At 38.5% G+C, this 20,296-nt stretch overlaps 1 protein-coding gene across 1 annotated transcript in view; it reads left to right on the top strand.

Moving 5' to 3' along the window:
* Positions 1-6,683: 6,683 nt before the first annotated feature.
* LOC124613515 (leucine-rich repeat-containing protein 74B-like) overlaps positions 6,684-20,296 on the top strand; it is a 169,042-nt gene continuing 155,429 nt past the window's right edge. The window contains exons 1-3 of the mRNA XM_047142225.1: positions 6,684-6,806; positions 7,263-7,438; positions 7,908-8,176. Of these exons, the coding sequence (XP_046998181.1) occupies positions 6,684-6,806; positions 7,263-7,438; positions 7,908-8,176 (568 nt within the window). The remainder of the gene's footprint in view (positions 6,807-7,262; positions 7,439-7,907; positions 8,177-20,296) is intronic.

Here is a 20,296-nt window from a genome sequence, read left to right as displayed (position 1 = left end):
ATGTGAGGTGGGATAAGGATAATTCAGAATCAAAGATTGCAAAGAATGGAACATTTTGAATATTGACATTTCTAATGATGGTAGCACTATAACAATGTCCACACTCACACTTAAAATTGCAATGGCATATAATTCCTTGCAAATCAGCTGCCTGTTGCTCATGTGTCTGAGTGGGTTGCCTATGCACGCAAAAGAAATTGTAACATGCTGGTGCCACATTAATCTGTTCATCACAGTATTTGTCTGCAGGAGAACCTTAGTTCGTCATAAGCAACAATTTCAGGGTGGGTTGTTGGAAACAGTTTGCAGGCTAACCAGAAAACAGAGACTCCAACTGCTGTGAGAAAATAAGGTTCCTGTCCCTACTTTCAATGTGATGTGGTGTGAAGTGTGAGATGAGCTGTGCACAGCACTCACACCATTCCTCTTGTATAGAATCAAATGCTTAGAATGGTGGTACAGAAACAGGCATTGCTTTCTGAGACAGTGCTGCAGGTGCTGGGGCATTGCTGTTGAGGTTACTTGCACAAGAAGCATCATCATCATCATCTTCTTCTTCGTGAGTTGCTGCATCTACTTAACCTGTAACTGAATAATCTGAGTTACTGACATTTCTTGTGGAAGGAATGGCCATGATAAAACACAAAAATGACAAGAAACATTGTGCAACCACTAAAAAAAGTACAGATTAGTGTCACTAAAAAGAACAGCACAAGAAAAACACTTTCAGTTGCAGGGCCAATAATCTGAAAAACACTCAGAAACACTGAAGCAAAGTAGCAGGTGAGCTTGGAGAAGAACCACAGTTCTGCAAGAAAGACAAACGATTACTATCATCACCAGTGGTTGTATGGTGAGTTGTAGAACCAATTAAAAATGAAATGTAGTTTTCCCTCATCACCAGATGTTTGGGCATTCCATTGATGGGTTCTAAGACAAAGAGTAAAACAATGAGATGTGCACATAATGTTTAAGAAATTTCTTTTACTTGAATAATGCAAGTCCAGAGCACAATCCAAAGTGATTCACTGAGCTGGGCCATGATATCCACAATAAAAACAGAGGCTGAATACTGGTACTTTGACTACACAGGCAGGACTGCACTAACAGACAAGCTAGATACCACTGCAGTGTCCTTTCATTAACTCCATGGTGGGATGGGCCACACAGACTGAGGAGGGTGTTCTTGGAGTCACCACAGATAGGCAGTGCATTGACATGTGTTACTGACAACCTCTAGACATGGACTGGCACACCATGGTATTGATAGCACACAATACCACACTTTTGGTAATAAGTTTATGTGTTGAACTGAGTCAAATGCTTTTCAGAAATTGAGAAATACAGCATCTACAAGGCTGCCTTGATCCATGGCTTGTTGAGTTTCACATGATAAATGTTTTCACAATCTATACTGGTTGGCATGGAAGAAGTCATTCTCATTGAGGTGTCTCATAAGGTTTGTGCTCAGATTATGTTCTAAGATTCTACAACAAATGGATGTCAAGGATACTGGATGGTAGTTTGTGGATAACTTCCACTAAACGTGTTGCAGATAAGTTTGACCTACATAATGATGGATTTTTGTTCAAGGGATCTATGGCACATTATGGTCAAAAGAGGGGCTACGTAGACCACAAATTTTCTATAGCGTGTGACAGGAATTTCATTTGGTCCTGCAGATTTGTTCAGTTTCTGCAATTTCATTTGTTTTGCAACATCGCTGGGACTATTACATATACATCAAGAATTAAATTGGAGCAGTACCACTGAGTTTTCATTTATAAAGGAACATTTGAAAACCAACTACAGTATTTCAGCTTTTGCTTTCGTACTCTCAATTTCAGTTCCTGTCTAATCTACAAGTGTCTGGATACTAACTTTGGTACCACTAACAGCCTTTCCACATGACTAGAATTTATTTGGGTTTTGAGAGAAATCCTGCAATAATACTTTTGCTATGGTAGTATTTGAAGGCATCACAAATTGCCCTCTTGACAGCAAAAATGCATTTCATTCAGTATCACATAATCTATAACTCTGTGCTTTGTTTTACACATATTATGCAGTAGCCTTTGCTTCTTTAGAAGTTTATTTACATTGAATGTACACCACAGAGGCTCCTCCCATCATGAACTGTTCTTCTAGATACACATGTATCCAGTGCATGGTCAACCGTTTTTCTAAACCTGAGCCTCAGTTCACTGCATGCTCCCAGCCAGAGCTAAATCTTTCCAGATTCTTATTGAGATATGACACTACTGCACATTATTCTAGAATGCTGAAAATTAAACTTTTTAATTGCCCTTAGTATTTTGAAATCATTTTTGTCACAACTTCCGCATGGTCACTGATACCAGTTCCTAGTGGGAATTCTCAAAAATAGCAGCTCTATTTGTTGCTATTAGATTCAGTATACTTCAATCATGAGTGGGTTTTCATACTATCTGTTCTAGGTAGTTCTCAGAGAACTCATTTATAATGTTTGGATGGACTTCTTTTCATGCCCACCACTTACAAAACTGTAATTTTCCCACTTGGTTCTTGGATGATTAAAGTCTCCTTTAATGATGACAGTTATTGGGGAACTTACACACTAGTGTACTTGGTTTTCCTCTAAAGTTTTAGGTTACAACTGGAGATGACTGTGGCAGTCAAGAGAAGGATCTGATTATAAGTTTATGTCCATCCTTGACACTGAATCTTGCCCAGGTAATTGGCATGCAGTTTCAATTTGTATCTTGGTGGATTTGAATTTCTTGTCTACAGCAATAAATACAATACCTCCACTTTCCACAGGCCTGTCCTTATGATACAGGCTGAAATTTTTCCCAGATACCATGCTGCTATCAGTTTTGAGTTTTAACCAGCCTTTGGTACTTGGTTTGTAAACAGCACAGCTTTTTAGATGCACTTCAAATTCTTGCTCTTTGTTGCAAATGCTTTAGCAGTTGATCACTAGGATATGAGTACTCTATCCTTTAGGGGGTATTTCTTTGTGTCTTATACTGACGCTTCTAGGAGCCCTGAAACCATCATTATCTGGCAGCATGAAGAGTCACCAAATCTAACTTAAAAAAAAAAAAGACTGGTGTGCACTCCACATAGAGCAGCTGAGCAGCCCCTGATATTCAATGCACATGTGACCCATTTAGGGGGACACTCCTATGGTGCAAGTCCAGGAAATTACAGCTCAGCTTGTCACAGAACCTTTCACTCAACTCAGAACCAGGAGGTCATGATCCTTCTGAGGATAATGCTGTGAATTGTGAGCTTCATTGAAACTTTGTGAATGAGGTTAGCCTTCTCAACCTTCTCCATTAGTTACTGGAATGATCTAAAGATGACTGTAGAGTCCACACAACAGACACCATTTGTTCCACTGTGCACCACACTTTGCATTTGGTTGTTCTCTGTTCTGTCAATGGCTGCCAGGGCACCCTCTTCATCAAGTTAAATGAGGCTCCTAAGCATAAACATTGAGCAAATCTGTGTTCCTTCTCATTCCTCACTGTCATTTTCCTAGGGAGTACCATGTTCACTGTACATTTGAACAGCCAATGATTAATAGACCCCTTCCTCTTTATCATTTGCTTCCTCTTGACACAGAAAACACGTGAAGTGAGTCTCACTGGGTCAGTTTTGGTTCCAGTGGAAGGCAACCCCTTGAATTCATTAGTTAGAGGGACCACAATCAAGTAGATCAGTAGTGATATATTCAGTACTTAAGTTGGAATAAAATATTTATGGGAACTCACCTTCATCATAATATTTTCCATAGGGTATGATATTCAGGAATCTCTGCTTTAGCTACTTGCTTCCTGCAAGCTGTTTCATCTGATAATCTCCTTCCTGTCTGCAGCCAAGATTCCACATATGGCTCAGGCTAAAACTCATGTAGAGATGGGTCTGGATGGCTCAGACATATAAGAGCACTAGCTCATGCAATAAGCAAATAATTTATTCTGTAACTCATGGCAATATTCACTATGCTAAAAGTTCTTTCACATTCAGAAGCTGAAATGGGTATAGCTTGAAGAAAGGGACTCAACTTTCTGAGGGCTTTGCCTGCATAAATGTATTCTCAAAAGACATTTAGATAACTTTTTGTGTGAAGTGAAACAGCTCACAAGGGTTTGTAATGTTTTCTTCGCTATATCTAATGTGTATATCTGTTGGTGAATTCCTTTTAAATAACACTTTAACATAAATGGATAAATCTGATTATTTTTTGAATCAACCTATTGTTGAGATATGTTGTAAGCTATCTGAAGAATTGCGACAGGGTTTACTTCTGAAATTTTTGGGTGTTTTCTTTTTTTAGTAATGACTTGAAATTTTTGTTGACTGATGGCTTGTGATAACACTGTTTGTACAATCTCCTGTTAAACTGCTCATGGACCCTAACACTCATATTTTTCTTTAGATGGAATTGTTAGTGTTGGGCCTTTAGGTGTAGAGAAAGTTCACTTAATTCTGTTAGTGCAACCCAGATGATATCCAGGTTCATTACAAATTAAAACGATGTAAAAAGCCAGAATAATCCTACATACTTTGCCCATTTCTTTGATCTCTTGCTTTATCAACCTGTACAAAACTGAAATGTGTTGCTAACAGTGAGCAACTATCCCATTCAGCTTTAACAGCCCATAAGCTAGATGAAACTCATCTTATAGTGAATATTTTTCCAATTGTTTTCATTATCTTGTCTAATGTAGCTGAATATTCCATTAGTTCTCTCTGTATTTTGGGTGAGACACTGTATCAGAAACATATTTTTTTTAAATGTTTCAAAGTGATTAACACATTGTACCTCCTGTTTTGTATCACTAACTGCTAGTTCTATCAATGATTACAGCCATCTACAGGCCCTCCAACAAAAATGGAGTTAACGCTTGTGTCACTTATGTAACTCTAGTGTAGCTGTAAACTGTAGTTGTGGAAAAACAGATATTTCCTTGCACTTAATGAATTTCCTGATTGTTCATTCCAATAAAATTTATATAAACTTGGTTTTGGATTAACATTTCTGGGAATACCATTCGCATCCAACTAAAGCAGTGGATATATGCCATACTTCCTGTAGAGAAGGCAGGATAGACAGGAGAGGACAGTATTTGAGGTACCTTTGGCATTTCCGGCACATGACTTTTAGGAGTTCTTCCAAAACAACCATTTACAAAAGCTCTACATTTATTTAGTCCTTCTAAGCCTACATGTATAGAATATATACAAGGATACTGGACATGATCAAGTCTTTACAACATAAAAGAGAGTCTGTATTGCATTCCTAGAGACTAGGTATCTAAGTAATTTAGCAAATAATCATGCATACAATAAACATAGGAGACAAAATATGTAGTAGAATATTCATAATGCATATTTATTTTTGTTGTTTGATTTCTAGGTACTCTGTTAGACTGTAAAAGCATCCAATTGTTTGTCAGTAGTCAGGGTGATTTGCAAACATCAACCAACTCATCCTGTGTTTGAGGACAATACTGTCAGTGGGTTTGCATTGTGGCTGATGCAATGTTTTGGAGAACAGAAAACAAATAACCTTAAAATAAGCCTGCCATGTCTCTTTCAATTTCTGAATTTATCATGCTAAAAGTATAACAAATTTCCTTTAAGAACAAAACAAGCAGCATGCAAAATGCAATTTCTATTAAGTCAACAGCATAACCTGAACAGAAAGTTACAAATTTCCTGAAACTTTTTTAAGGTTATAGTCACTAAATGTGTTAACTTATGATAAATGCAGACAATATGCACTCCTGTTAAACAGAAATCTAAATTTAACATGATAAATGAGGTATAATATGTTATAATATGAAAAAAGAAGAGAGACAACACTCACCTGTTGATGAGTTGTGAGTGGTGCATAGGTACTCTTAAAGACATGGTAATTCCACTAGCTTTCCATATTCTTTTAGGTAAGGCTGAGTGATTATTCAATGTTGAAGTAAGTCATTGCAGAACTCACCATTTGTCTACTGGTATCAAATTACCTGTTCCCATTATATGTCCATTTTTCCTTCCTGAAAATCCCATTATGTTTTATTTTTATTGTTATTACTAGAACATCTCCTTACCTACTCTGTCTTCATTTCTTGTCTTTCTTTATCTGTTCTTTCTGTCTGTACCAGTGAGTTCTTTTGATCTAAGCTCTTGGATTAAAGCTGGTATTAATATGTAGCACATCATTCTTCATAAATAAAATTAGTCTAATGTTAATTTTGGTTGCTTTATTGTGGCTTGTTTCCTTCAGTTCTGTGGTTTTAAGCAACTTTTCCTTCTTTATTTTACTGTTTTGCTATAGTTCTTTGTGTTTCTCACCTATCTGGTTGTCCTGAACAAGGACCACTTACAAAATTCTAAGAGATAGAAATTTCAGTTCTGTTCGTTCATTTTGTGTCTGCCAGACTTGTGCTATTTATCCCCTTCCAGTAACTAGCAAGTCAATACTAGATGCACCTATTCTATCTCTGATAGTTTTAATATTATTTTCCTTTGAATAATATTTATTTTATTATCAAATTGGGAACATACATGTTAAAGGCCATATAATTTATTAATTGTATTCTGGTCTTCACCTTCAGTCCCATTGCAGGAAATTTACTGTTTATAAATAGTGGAATGGGTAAAGAGAACACCTCACTGTATACTATGGGTACTGAGTAATGGAATGGCATAAAAACAATTACTGGAACATAGTAGCTCAGGTTATAAATTTGTATTTTTCTTCAGAGCACACAGCTATACAGGGCACACAGCTACATTGTTTCTCTCAAGGAATTCATGCTGTAACTCTATGTTTGCCTAGAGCGGACTGTGTTGTGTCCTTGCAGGGCACAATATGCAGCAGTACATTGAAGCTGACACTGTGTTGTGAGTGTTTAGCATACAGATTCCATTTCAGCCATAGATTTATTTACTTTTCATACCGAATAAGAGTTTTTGTATTTTGTATAAGTTTTAGACTGAAATGTAGCTGTAAAATCCGAGCATTTGAAAATGAGACCACCATACAATAAATGTTTTTATTGATAAGAAAATAATGAAGTAATTGTGAATGAAGCAGTTTTTAATGTTTGGTGTATACCTCCATATGTCATGGTCTCAGATAATTGACAATAGATACATTTAACTTACAGTAACTTAAAATAATCTTTGGTTGTGAAAAATGTGCTGCATCACCTATTAAATACCCATGTGCTTAATGTATTGAAAAATGATTTTTAATTTGTCTGTTTTGACAGTATTATGGACTAAATCCAATTTCTGTGAGAGCTATTGCTGAATCATTGATGCACAATAAGACTGTAACAGAAGTTGATCTTGAAGATAACTGGCTTACTAGAGATGCTGCTTTTCACTTGGGTGAGATGCTTAAAGTCAATGAGACCATCACAAGGCTTAGTTTGCGTGGTTGTAGGTGAGTGATCCATAGTATTTAATCTGAACACTTTGATAGTGCTGAGCAAACATTAAAGTCATATCTCACATGATTATTTTTTATAACAAATGTACAATTTAAAACCATTATAAATAAATGGAAACACTAAACTCAATGTGACAAAATGTCTTGGAAATATCATAGTAAACATGAATAAGGATGTCCAGGCATTTCATCAATGTTTTGTGAGAGGTAAAGAGAGGGAAATAAGAGGAAAGGAAAAGGAATAAAAGAAATCAGAAACCCAGTGAAGTATGATATTTATCAGATAATTCTTGTTTTTACATGCATCTGTAGTTGTTCGACTACTTGTTCTTATACTGTGTTCTCTACTTATTATAAAAATTGACTTTTTATTAAAAATAAGTATAGATCCTTTTAATATTTAGTTAAAACAATCATTTATGTAAATTATTGATGCAGCACAAACATAAATGCTCACTTCCAGAATTGGTCGAGAGGGAGCTCAGAGATTGTGTGAAGGCATAAAAACAACAAAGTGTGTGAAAGACTTAGATTTAAGTTGGAATGAACTGTGTGATGATGGTATGGAAGAGCTAGCGCCAGGTCTTGGTGGAAACAGCAGTATTGAGAAACTCAATCTTAGCCACAATAAATTAGGAAATGGAGCTGGCATGAGCCTTGAACTTACTATGACAGAAAATGCAACTATAAAGAATCTTAACCTCTCTTGGAATCAGCTCTATCCAAAGGACGGTATTGTAAAATTCAAGTTTTTATATATTCACACAATGTTTCATTTTTATGACATATTTGTAAATGTTAATGAAACACAAATGTATGAAATGTTTTAATGAAAGATAGAAAAGAAGAAAGAACATACTTGGATATGTCTTCATTAAAAATATGAATCATACTCTTGAAAACAGATAATAATGGTAGAAGCATTAGGATGGAAATTATATATAGGCTTAAACACAGCATCCATTGCAATGATATGCAGTCCTTTAATAAATATTGAAACTGAATACATGAATAGAAATGATTTGAATGTATATGCAGATGTACAGTAAGTTAATATTCTTCAAAATATGACATGAACCTCTTTCATCAATATACTGCAGCCAACATTTTTCTCAGTCTTCCTTCTCTTTGTGGAAGTTTGCAACTGCCTAGATTTTTCAAATCAGAGATCTTCTTTGATCATCATCATAGGGCTACTGGATGTAGTGACCAGTTATTGAATAAATATATACAACACTGTAGAAGTTACTCTTCACTTCCTTCACATTTATTAACAATAAATTCAGTTTCAATTATCTGCTTTCTAGTATGTATGAGGATCAGTATCATGATGGATTGGTAAGCTATACTAACTAGAAAATACTATTTTCTAGAAAATTCTCAATAACTTTAAGAATCCTTGTGCATGTTAAAACTTCCCTCTCTCATAAAAGGAGCTACTATTTTTGCCATTTTCTAATTATACAGCTATTGATTAAACAAATTAACTTTGCATATTTAATAATCTTTGTATCTTTCTTTTCCCTATCTTTTATATTAACATCTAAAACATATTTTACCGTTTTGTAATTTCTGAAATATGTACATCTCTAAACAGGCATTGTGCACAAAGCAGCTGGCAGTTTGGTGTCTGGTAGTCAAAATGTGAATATCTATGTCAGTCAGGGCCCAGCTGTAAACACTCAAAATTCTATGTCTCGTCAGTCCCTTACTAATAATAATGTCGTGTGACGAGGGCCTCCCGTCAGGTAGCCTGTTCGCCGGGTGCAAGTCTTTCGATTTGATGCCACTTCGGTGACTTGCACATCGATGGGGATGAAATGATGATGATTAGGACAACACAACACCCAGTCCCTGAGTGGAGAAAATCTCTGCCCCAGCCCGGAATTGAACCTGGCTCTTAGGATTGACATTCTGTCGCACTGACCACTCAGCTACCGGGGGCAGACGTCAGTCCATTGTTTGATGGTGATTATGAAAGCATGTCATGTGAGTCATTGGCACTTATGAACTTTGTGAATCTTCTCCTAGTTAGTGTAGCTTACCAATCTGCCATGATATTGATATTCATACATACTAGAAAGCAGATCACAGAAACTGAATTTGGTGTTAATGAATGTGAAGGAAGTGAAGAGTAACTTCTACAGTGTTGTGTGTATTTATTCAACAAGTGCTCACTACATCCAATAATCCCATGAGGATGATCAAAGAAGAAATTCTATGAGACTAGTGAGGCAAAAACCAGGTCAGTAATGTTTCAAGCAAAATTCAGACTGCAGGGTGAGCGAGGCGGCTTTGCCATGTTGTGCTTTGACAGAGACTCTGCCACAATTAGCAAAGTGTGATTGGACTTTAAAGTTGGAATTCTTCTTCCACTAGATCATTTGCATGTCCCACTGGATTAGTGAAATAAATTGGAATGAGGACTGGCATTTACACTGAATATAAAAATCATGCTTGAAACTTAAAATAGGACTTATTTCAGTCCAACTACTTATTGGACATGCCCAGTATATACACTACCAGGAAAAATAAGTCCATTTCAATAATAACTAAATCTAATGACAGTACAGTATGTTTCTTCAATCTGACATGTGCAACCACATTCTAGAATTTATTTATATAAAAATAAAATTAATCTGAAATATCCAGCAATTAGAGGATTCTCAGGATAAAGTGAAGAATATTTCTGCTTTAAAGGAGTAGAACCGTGTAAGTCAAGAGTGAAAGAGAGAGAGAGAGAGAGAGAGAGAGAGAGAGAGAGAGAGAGAGAGAGATTGCTAGAATGTTACATGACAGTTAAGGCAGGAAAAAGTTATTCGTTGCAAAAACTAATGAAATGACACAGGATCACAGTCAATTCAGAGAGATTACTGTTTATTCATTGTGAACAGTAATGATAATAACATGTTAGCTTTAAATACAATGAAACACTTGGTGTGTTACTTCCTCCAAAATATTTAATTTGTTGTGAAATACATTTAAAAAGTAGCCTTAGTACCAAAGAATATCAGCTGACAAAGGTTTCTACCATGAGAAAGCTTCTTCTGGTCTCATGTTATTCAAGCTTTTGTTGGCAATCTGTTAATAAGATAATACATAAAACAAAGGAAAGGTAACCTCTCACTTCTAGCTGACTGATGTGTGGCACATAGAAACAAGCAACAGAAAATATTTACACTAGCTTTCAAGCTGTTGCATTTTTCCTAGCAGAAGTAAACACATATTCACATAAAACTACACAGACACTCAAATGTACACAATATACCCGTGGCTGCTGCAAGACTGAATGTTGAGAAAACATTTACACTAGCTTTCAAGCTCTTACCTTTTCCCTAGTAGAGGTAAACACATTCACACATACAACGACAGAGACACCCAAACATTATACAACACACTCATGGCCACTGCAAGACAGTATGTTGATTATTGATAGCAGTTGCCTGGGCAGGATAGTATGAGGCAGGTTTTTGACAGGATGACACAGTGGCTGCACCACAAGATGAAAGGATTTCAGAGGATAGAGCATGTAAGAGGTACAAATGAGAAAGGGGGGATGAAGGGAAGGAAAGTGGAGGAAGTTGGAGATAAGAAGGGAGAAAGGGAAAAAGGGGAGGATGAGAGGCAATAAGAGGGGTGGAAAAGGGGGAGGGAGGGGAAGGCAAGAGGGTAGGAGAGATGGTAAGGTGGGAGAGTGGGTAAGGAGGGAGAGAGGGTAAGTAGGGGGAGGGGGGAGGAGAGCGAGAGAGAGACAATGTTGAGTGTTTATGGAAAAAGTTCAAGGCAATCGTAAAATGCGTTTTAGACAGGTACGTGCCGAGTAAAACGGTGAGGGACGGGAAAAACCCACCGTGGTACAACAACAAAGTTAGGAAACTACTGCGAAAGCAAAGAGAGCTCCACTCCAAGTTTAAACGCAGCCAAAACCTCTCAGACAAACAGAAGCTAAACGATGTCAAAGTTAGCGTAAGGAGGGCTATGCGTGAAGCGTTCATTGAATTCGAAAGTAAAATTCTATGTACCGACTTGACAGAAAATCCTAGGAAGTTCTGGTCTTACGTTAAATCAGTAAGTGGCTCGAAACAGCATATCCAGACACTACGGGATGATGATGGCATTGAAACAGAGGATGACACGCGTAAAGCTGAAATACTAAACACCTTTTTCCAAAGCTGTTTCACAGAGGAAGCCCGCACTGCAGTTCCTTCTCTAAATCCTCGCACAAACGAAAAAATGGCTGACATCGAAATAAGTGTCCAAGGAATAGAAAAGCAACTGGAATCACTCAATAGAGGAAAGTCCACTGGACCTGACGGGATACCAATTCGATTCTACACAGAGTACGCGAAAGAACTTGCCCCCCTTCTAACAGCCGTGTACCGCAAGTCTCTAGAGGAACGGAGGGTTCCAAATGATTGGAAAAGAGCACAGATAGTCCCAGTCTTCAAGAAGGGTCGTCGAGCAGATGCGCAAAACTATAGACCTATATCTCTTACGTCGATCTCTTGTAGAATTTTAGAACATGTTTTTTGCTCGCGTATCATGTCATTTCTGGAAACCCAGAATCTACTATGTAGGAATCAACATGGATTCCGGAAACAGCGATCGTGTGAGACCCAACTCGCCTTATTTGTTCATGAGACCCAGAAAATATTAGATACAGGCTCCCAGGTAGATGCTATTTTTCTTGACTTCCGGAAGGCGTTCGATACAGTTCCGCACTGTCGCCTGATAAGCAAAGTAAGAGCGTACGGAATATCAGACCAGCTGTGTGGCTGGATTGAGGAGTTTTTGGCAAACAGAACACAGCATGTTGTTATCAATGGAGAGACGTCTACAGACGTTAAAGTAACCTCTGGCGTGCCACAGGGGAGTGTTATGGGACCTTTGCTTTTCACAATATATATAAATGACTTAGTAGATAGTGTCGGAAGTTCCATGCGGCTTTTCGCGGATGATGCTGTAGTATACAGAGAAGTTGCTGCATTAGAAAATTGTAGCGAAATACAGGAAGATCTGCAGCGGATAGGCACTTGGTGCAGGGAGTGGCAACTGACCCTTAACATAGACAAATGTAATGTATTGCGAATACATAGAAAGAAGGATCCTTTATTGTATGATTATATGATAGCGGAACAAACACTGGTAGCAGTTACTTCTGTAAAATATCTGGGAGTATGCGTACGGAACGATTTGAAGTGGAATGATCATATAAAACTAATTGTTGGTAAGGCGGGTACCAGGTTGAGATTCATTGGGAGAGTGCTTAGAAAATGTAGTCCATCAACAAAGGAGGTGGCTTACAAAACACTCGTTCGACCTATACTTGAGTATTGCTCATCAGTGTGGGATCCGTACCAGGTCGGGTTGACGGAGGAGATAGAGAAGATCCAAAGAAGAGCGGCGCGTTTCGTCACTGGGTTATTTGGTAACCGTGATAGCGTTACGGAGATGTTTAATAAACTCAAGTGGCAGACTCTGCAAGAGAGGCGCTCTGCATCGCGGTGTAGCTTGCTCGCCAGGTTTCGAGAGGGTGCGTTTCTGGATGAGGTATCGAATATATTGCTTCCCCCTACTTATACTTCCCGAGGAGATCACGAATGTAAAATTAGAGAGATTAGAGCGCGCACGGAGGCTTTCAGACAGTCGTTCTTCCCGCGAACCATACGCGACTGGAACAGGAAAGGGAGGTAATGACAGTGGCACGTAAAGTGCCCTCCGCCACACACCATTGGGTGGCTTGCGGAGTATCAATGTAGATGTAGATGTAGATGTAGAGAGAGGGGGAGAGAGAGAGAGAGAGAGAGAGAGAGAGAGAGAGAGAGAGAGAGAGAGAGAATGGCCTCATGAGAGGGGAGGGGGAGAGCGATGGGAGAAGGCAGTATATGATCAGGATGGGGAAGGCATGGTGTGGACAGAAGAGAGAAGGGAAAACATAAGGTGAGGCAGTGGGAAGCACATTAGTGCAGGTTTAGCCCAATGGGATTGTGAGAGCACTGGACATGCTGAAGAGACAATTCCCACCTTTGTAGCTCAGAGAAACTAGAGCTGGAAGGGAGTCTCCAAATGTCTCACACAGTGAATCAGCTGTTGACGTCATTTGTGTGTTGTGGTGCAGAGCATGATCAGTGACAGAATGACTACATACGTCTGTTCATATCAACAGCTCAGATCATCAACAGTACCTCCAGTTTAACAGCTGTCATCTATTCCTTATCAAACAGTCTCTTCCTTACAATCTCAACACCCTTGGATGCCACATCTGCAGTGAAAAGCAAAAATTTCAAAATATATCACTAACCTTCTCAGAGCCTTTACTGACAGACTGTATCCCATGTGATTCATCCATAAACAGATCTCCCATGCCATCTTCTTCTCTGACACCAGTAAGCCTGTTAACCAGTCACCAACCTCCACTCCCCTGATCACCCAGTGTCACTCTGGCCTTGACCAGGGCTTCAACTACCTCTCATCCCCTGAGATGAGGGATATCCCACCAAAATCCTGTCTACATCACCCAAAGTTGTGTTCCACCACCCACCCATCCCCCAGAACATCCTTTTCCATCCATATTCCAATTTTGCTCCCCATCCTGCAGCTCATGGTTCATTCCCTTGTGGTCAACCTAGATACAAGACCTGTCCCATATACCCATACCCACTTCCTACCACATTCTAGTCACAAGCACTTCCATACCCTGCAAAAGGCAGGGCTAGATGTGAAAGCAGACAAGTTATATTTTAGCTACCCTGCAATTACTATGCAGCACTCTATGTGGGCATGACACGTAACCGACTGTCTACTCCCATGAATGGCCACTGCCAAACTTGGGCAAATCACAAACTTGACCATTCATTTGCCAAACATCTCCCACCCCTCTTCCCACCACCACCACCACCACCCATGTGGGCATCCCCACCCTCTGCCTCTCTCTCTCTCTGTCTCTCTCTCTCTCTCTCTCTCTCCCTCTCTCTCTCTCTCTCTCACACACACACACACACACACACACACACACACATACATACACACACTCAAACATACTATAAACCCTCCTTCCCTCCCTTTCTCCCTCCTTTGCCAGCCCTCTCCCTTTCTCTCTTTCCTCTCCCTTTCTCTGCTCTACCATTGTTTTGTTGTGCATTTGCTGAGTCATCTGTTGACAGACTGCCCCACATTATTCTGCTACTCTCTCCTCACCTCATGTGTCCTTATCATCCCTAACCCCTTCCATCTCCATCTGTTATCAGTAATCAACAGTCAGTCTTGCTGTGGTCACAGGTGCATACTTCCAGTTCTGTGTGATTGTGCACGTGAATGCATGTACTTCTACTAGAGAATGAGTGAAAGCTCAAAAGCTAGAGTAATACTGTTTTCTGTTGTGTGTTTCTATGTGCCACAAATCAGTCAGCTATAGATTAGTGGTTGCCTTTCCTTCATTTTACATATTATTTCGTCTAGGAATATCCATTGGTGTTAATAAGATGAGCTGTTATGGAGATTGCTTCTCTCCAAAATTTCATAAGTAGTTTAGCATTAAACAGGAAACAACTTGCCTGCTCCATGGTCATTCTAATGTAATTTTCAGCTACACCATTTACTCTGGAGTGTTGGGAATCAATCATTCATTCATTGATCAAAAAGGACTGTTCAGAAATGTGCAGTGAGTCAAGGTGTATGTTAATATAATACAAAGACATCATAGAAACTTAATTTGTATGTTATATTAACAACAAACTGTCATCATAATGCTTAATGGTATACACACTCATGCTGTTTAAATTTAATTGAATAAAGTAGTAGGAAAGCTAGTGCTTTGAAGAAAGTGGCTGCCTCTTCAATTTAACTGTGCAGCTGCTTTTTATCTGCATTTAGTAGTTTAATGTTTACTGTGTTACAATGGTATTTTCCAAATAAAATATTTTGCATCAACAATACTGAGTCCTATTATTTGTTAAGATCTTCAGTTTAAATACTGATCTGATGCAGCTCTCCATGCTAATCCACTGCGTGCAAGTCTCTTCATCTCTGCATAACTACTGTAACCTACATCCACTTGAACCTTATTACTGTATTCAAGCCTTGGCCTCTCTCTACAATTTTCACCTCCCTTACTTCCCTTCATACCAGACTGATGACTGATTGATCCCTAAAGATGTAGCCTATCAACAGATACCTTCTTTTTGTCATGTTGTGCCATAGTTTTCTGTTCTCCCCAGTTTGGTTCAGTGCTTCTTAATTTGTGACTTGGTCTGCTCATCTACTATTCTATAGCACTACATTTCAAAAGCTTCCATTACCTTCTTGTTTAACTGCTTACTGTCCACATTTCACTTCTGTCCAAGGCTACATACCAGGCAAACACCTTCAGAAAGACTTCATAACAAATTTATATTAGGCATTAACAGATACCTCTTTCTCAAAAATAATTTTCTTGCTATTTGCAGTCTTCATTTTAGATCCTCTCTACATTGGCCATCATCAGTTATTTTGCTGCCCAAATAAAAAATTCATCGATTACTGCCAGTATCTCATTTCCCAATTTAATTTCCTCAGTATTACTTGATTTAATTCATCTACATTCCATTGACCTTGTTTTACTTTTGTTGATGTTCACCTTATAATCTATTTTCAAAACACTAGCCATTTCATTCAATGGCTCTTCATAGTCCTTTGACATTTCATCCCTAACAGAATTACGTTATCATTGGCACACCTTAAACTTTTTATTTCTTCTTCCTGAACTTTAATTCCATTTCCAGATTTTTCTTTGATTTTCCTCTCAGTTTACTCAGTGCACAGTAAAATGGTTTAAGGGTACAGGAGTGACAACTAAGGGAGCCCACTCTCAGCAGAAAAATTTCACAAATTGATTTAAAATGAACAGTATACATACAGTACACTATTCTAACCCGAGCACAGTTCACTATTCAGTTAAGCACTTGTAAATGATTATTAAGCTGTCCACAGTGTATCAAATACTATAAATATAAAAGGGTAAAAAAGAACCAGTGAAAAGATCTGATAGTGTAGCACCAAAACAAATATTTAAAGGTGCCTCTAATGAAAGCATCAATTTAACATTTTTTTTCCTTAGGCTACATTGATTAAAGCATGCAATTTAACATCAGAATTATTTAACAGCAAGAATAATTGTATCAGAAGTTGCTGTAAACAAACCAGTTTATAGATGCCAATAATCAGAATAAACAATTCATACAGACAGAATTCAGTAACTTATGCTGAATTACAGCTTGTAATTTATACCAAAACTGACAGCCAGAAAGTGACAGCAGATATCAATGCCTCAGCCCAAAAACATTTTTCATAGGCAGGTATAAGCATATTTACATTCAGCACAGATCACAACAGGGTCTCCCAGTAGATTTAAAGCAACAATATTACCATCATAACTACCTGGCCCCTTTGGCTAAAACACACACATTTACACTGAGTGTCAGCTCAGGTAGCTTAACACAATAGCTGTTTACAGCAAGATACTTCCCAGGTGGTGCAATAGTGACAGATAAATTTAAATCACCAAAAAACACACAAGTCACTGCTGGCAGACCCTTTGGAATTTAAATAAAAGTACACATAAATGACTGGGCAGCCAAGTTTCCAAGAGCACTCTCAAGATTGGTGCACACCAGTACTATGTTCACTCGCCTTTGGCCCAACTAAGTAGTATAATAGATGGGAGTTCACCATTAACTTCCATTATATGACAATAATAAATGTCTCAATGGTCCTGCAGCAGGTGCACCTCAGTGAAGTACTTTCGTGGAGAATTCTGCATGGAAATGCACAAAACCAGCAATGAAAATGCCACAAAGGAGCCAAAAACTGTATATGTGTTCATCAAACACACAGCCATCTTCTAACAGTAAAATCTGTCACCTTCCCAAATTAGTATTTGCCACATTTTGGGGTAACCTCCACATGCTCATAGCTGCTAGCAGACTCTCTCTGTGTACAATGTACTGGCTACACCCCTTTCACTTGTTCTGCACTTGTGCATGGTCTTCAAAGGTGCCCATGCAAAAATCACATCCTCTTACAACATTATAAGGAGGCTCCAAGTCAAATCACCACTACTACCTTGCCCAAAATTATCAATCTGAACATACCAATCTCCCCCACCCCCTCTCCCTTATGTAAGAAACTGGGGTGAGCAGACCAGCTTCTTTAATTCGTTTTTGACTGGGTTCTTCTTTGGCACAACCTAATTTCAAATGAATCAAAAGTGTTCTTATTTTCTTACATGTTTTAAGGTCTTGGAGCAAGAAGCTCACAGGGGACAAACTTTTTGTGAACTTACATGCCCCTCAGAAATTGGGGCAACATTTTCCCTGTGATCCTCTGTGGCCTCCAGAAATTCTTCATATTTTCCCTGTGATCCCCTATAGCCCCCAGAAATTCTTCACACAGTCAGAATCTCCCATCTCTACTGAAGCTGTGCATCTCCCTTTGCTGTACCTATGACCCTTTATGTGATGTCCAAGAAAAATGCTATTTTTTGCTACCTCCCATTTAGCCCTCGTATCCCACAAAATCCAGTGTCTTTGGTTCTTCAGCAGATTCTGGCACATTGCTCTGAAATATGCAACTAAATGTATTGTGACTTGGTTTTGTGCCCTGGGAATGTACTACTTCAAACTTGAAGTCTTATGGAGTGTAGCAAGGACCCAACTCATCAACTGGTTATCAGTTTATAATCTAAACTTATTGTGCTCCAAGTAGAACTTACACTTTTCAGGGCAAGAGGATAGTGATAGCTTCCAACTCATAAACAGAATAATTTTTTTCAGCAGCTGCTGAGGCTCTTGAAGCATAGGCCAAAGGCCTCCACTTTCCATCATGTTCAGGTAAAAAAAACTACAGCAACACCAGAACTGGATGCATCTGCCTGCACAATAAATGGCAAATAAAAATCAGGAATTCCCAGGACTGGAGCACTGTTCAATGCGTGTTTCAAGGTGTCAATGGCTGCCTGTTGAGAATCTACCAATCGAAAATTTTCATTTTTACAATACAGTTGATTATGCACACAAGTTAAGTTAAACAAAATTGGTGATGTTGTTGTTTTTGTCTTCAGTCCTGAGACTGGTTTGATGCAGCTCTCCATGCTACTCTATCCTGTGCAACCTTCTTCATCTCCCAGTACCTACTGCACCCTACATCCTTCTGAATCCTGTGCAAGCTTCTTCATTTAAGTAACTACTGCACCCTACATCCTTCTGAATCTGCTTAGTGTATTCATCTCTTGGTCTCTCCCTATGATTTTCACCCTGCACGCTGCCCTCTAATACTAAATGTGTGATCCCTTGATGCCTCAAAATATGCCCTACAAACCGATCCTTTCTTCTAGTCAAGTTGGGCCACAAATTTTTCTTCTCTCCAATGCCATTCAGTACCTCCTCATTAGTTATGTGATCTACCCATCTAATCTTCAGCATTCTTCTGTAGCACCACATTTTGAAAGCTTCTATTCTCTTCTTCTCTAAACTATTTATCATCCACTTTTCACTTCCATACATGGCTACACTCCATAAAATACTTTCAGAAATGACTTCCTGACACTTAAATCTATACTCAATGTTAACAAATTTCTCATCTTCAGAAACACTTTCCTTGCCATTGCCAGTCCACATTTTATATCCTCTCTAGTTCAACCATCATCAGTTATTTTGCTCTATAAATGGCAAAACTCCTTTATTACTTTAAGTGTCTCATTTCCTAATTTAATTCCCTCAGCACCACTTGATTTAATGCGACTACATTCCATTATCCTCATTTTGCTTTTGTTGATGTTCATCTTATACACTCCTTTCAAGACACTGTCCATTCTGTTCAGCTGCTCTTCCAGGTCCTTTGCTGTCTCTGACAGAATTACAACATCATCAGCGAACCTCAAAGTTTTTATTTCTTCTCCATGGATTTTAATTCCTACTCCGAATTTTTCTTTTGTTTCCTTTACTGCTTGCTCAATATACAGATTGAATAACATTGGGGATAGGCTACAACCCTGTCTCACTCCCTTCTCAACCACTGCTTCCCTTTCATGCCCCTCGACTCTTACAACTGCCATCTGGTTACTGCAAAAATTGTAAATAGCCTTTCGCTCCCTGTATTTTACCCCTGCCACCTTCAGAATTTGAAAGAGAGTATTCCAGTCAACATTGTCAAAAGCTTTCTCTAAGCCTACAAATGCTACAAATGTATGTTTGCCTTTCCTTAATCTTTTTTCTAAGATAAGTCATAAGGTCAGTATTACCTCACGTGTTCCAACATTTCTACAGAATCCAAACTAATCTTCCCCAAGGTCAGCAAAATTGGTGATAAATTTTCTTAAAGATTTCACCATGCCTATAAATCTGGCAACACCCTTCTTGTCTCTGCATGATGCAAACTTTGCAAATAGCTTGGGTACAGGGCTGATCTATACGAATTCCCCTGGTTGATACTATACAACCCAAAAACTAAATTTCACTATGGCTCAGATTTACTTTCGATGGCTTAACAATCACACTCACATCCCCTAGACACCACAGAATTTGCCTGAGAGCTCCAAATGATCAGCAAAAGTTGCATTATAAATGACCATGTCATCTAAGTAATTGTAGACACACTAAATGTTTAGGTCTCACAACACAGAATCTAAAAGGTGAGACAAAACTGCTGCCCCTATGAAGAGGTGAAATGATTCTGTTAAATTCAAAAAGGTTGTAGTTAATGGAAAACACTGTTGAAGGCTTTGAATGTTCAGTGAGATGCATCTGGTAATACACACTATAAATACAGGTGTCTACAAGTAATGTGAAGCGATTATGTACATGAGCAATCCTGGTGTGA

This window comes from Schistocerca americana, chromosome 4, assembly GCF_021461395.2.
Source record: "Schistocerca americana isolate TAMUIC-IGC-003095 chromosome 4, iqSchAmer2.1, whole genome shotgun sequence".
Classification (NCBI taxonomy): domain Eukaryota; kingdom Metazoa; phylum Arthropoda; class Insecta; order Orthoptera; family Acrididae; genus Schistocerca; species Schistocerca americana.
Note: the sequence above shows the minus strand (reverse complement) of the source record. Positions and strands in the feature narration are given on the sequence as shown.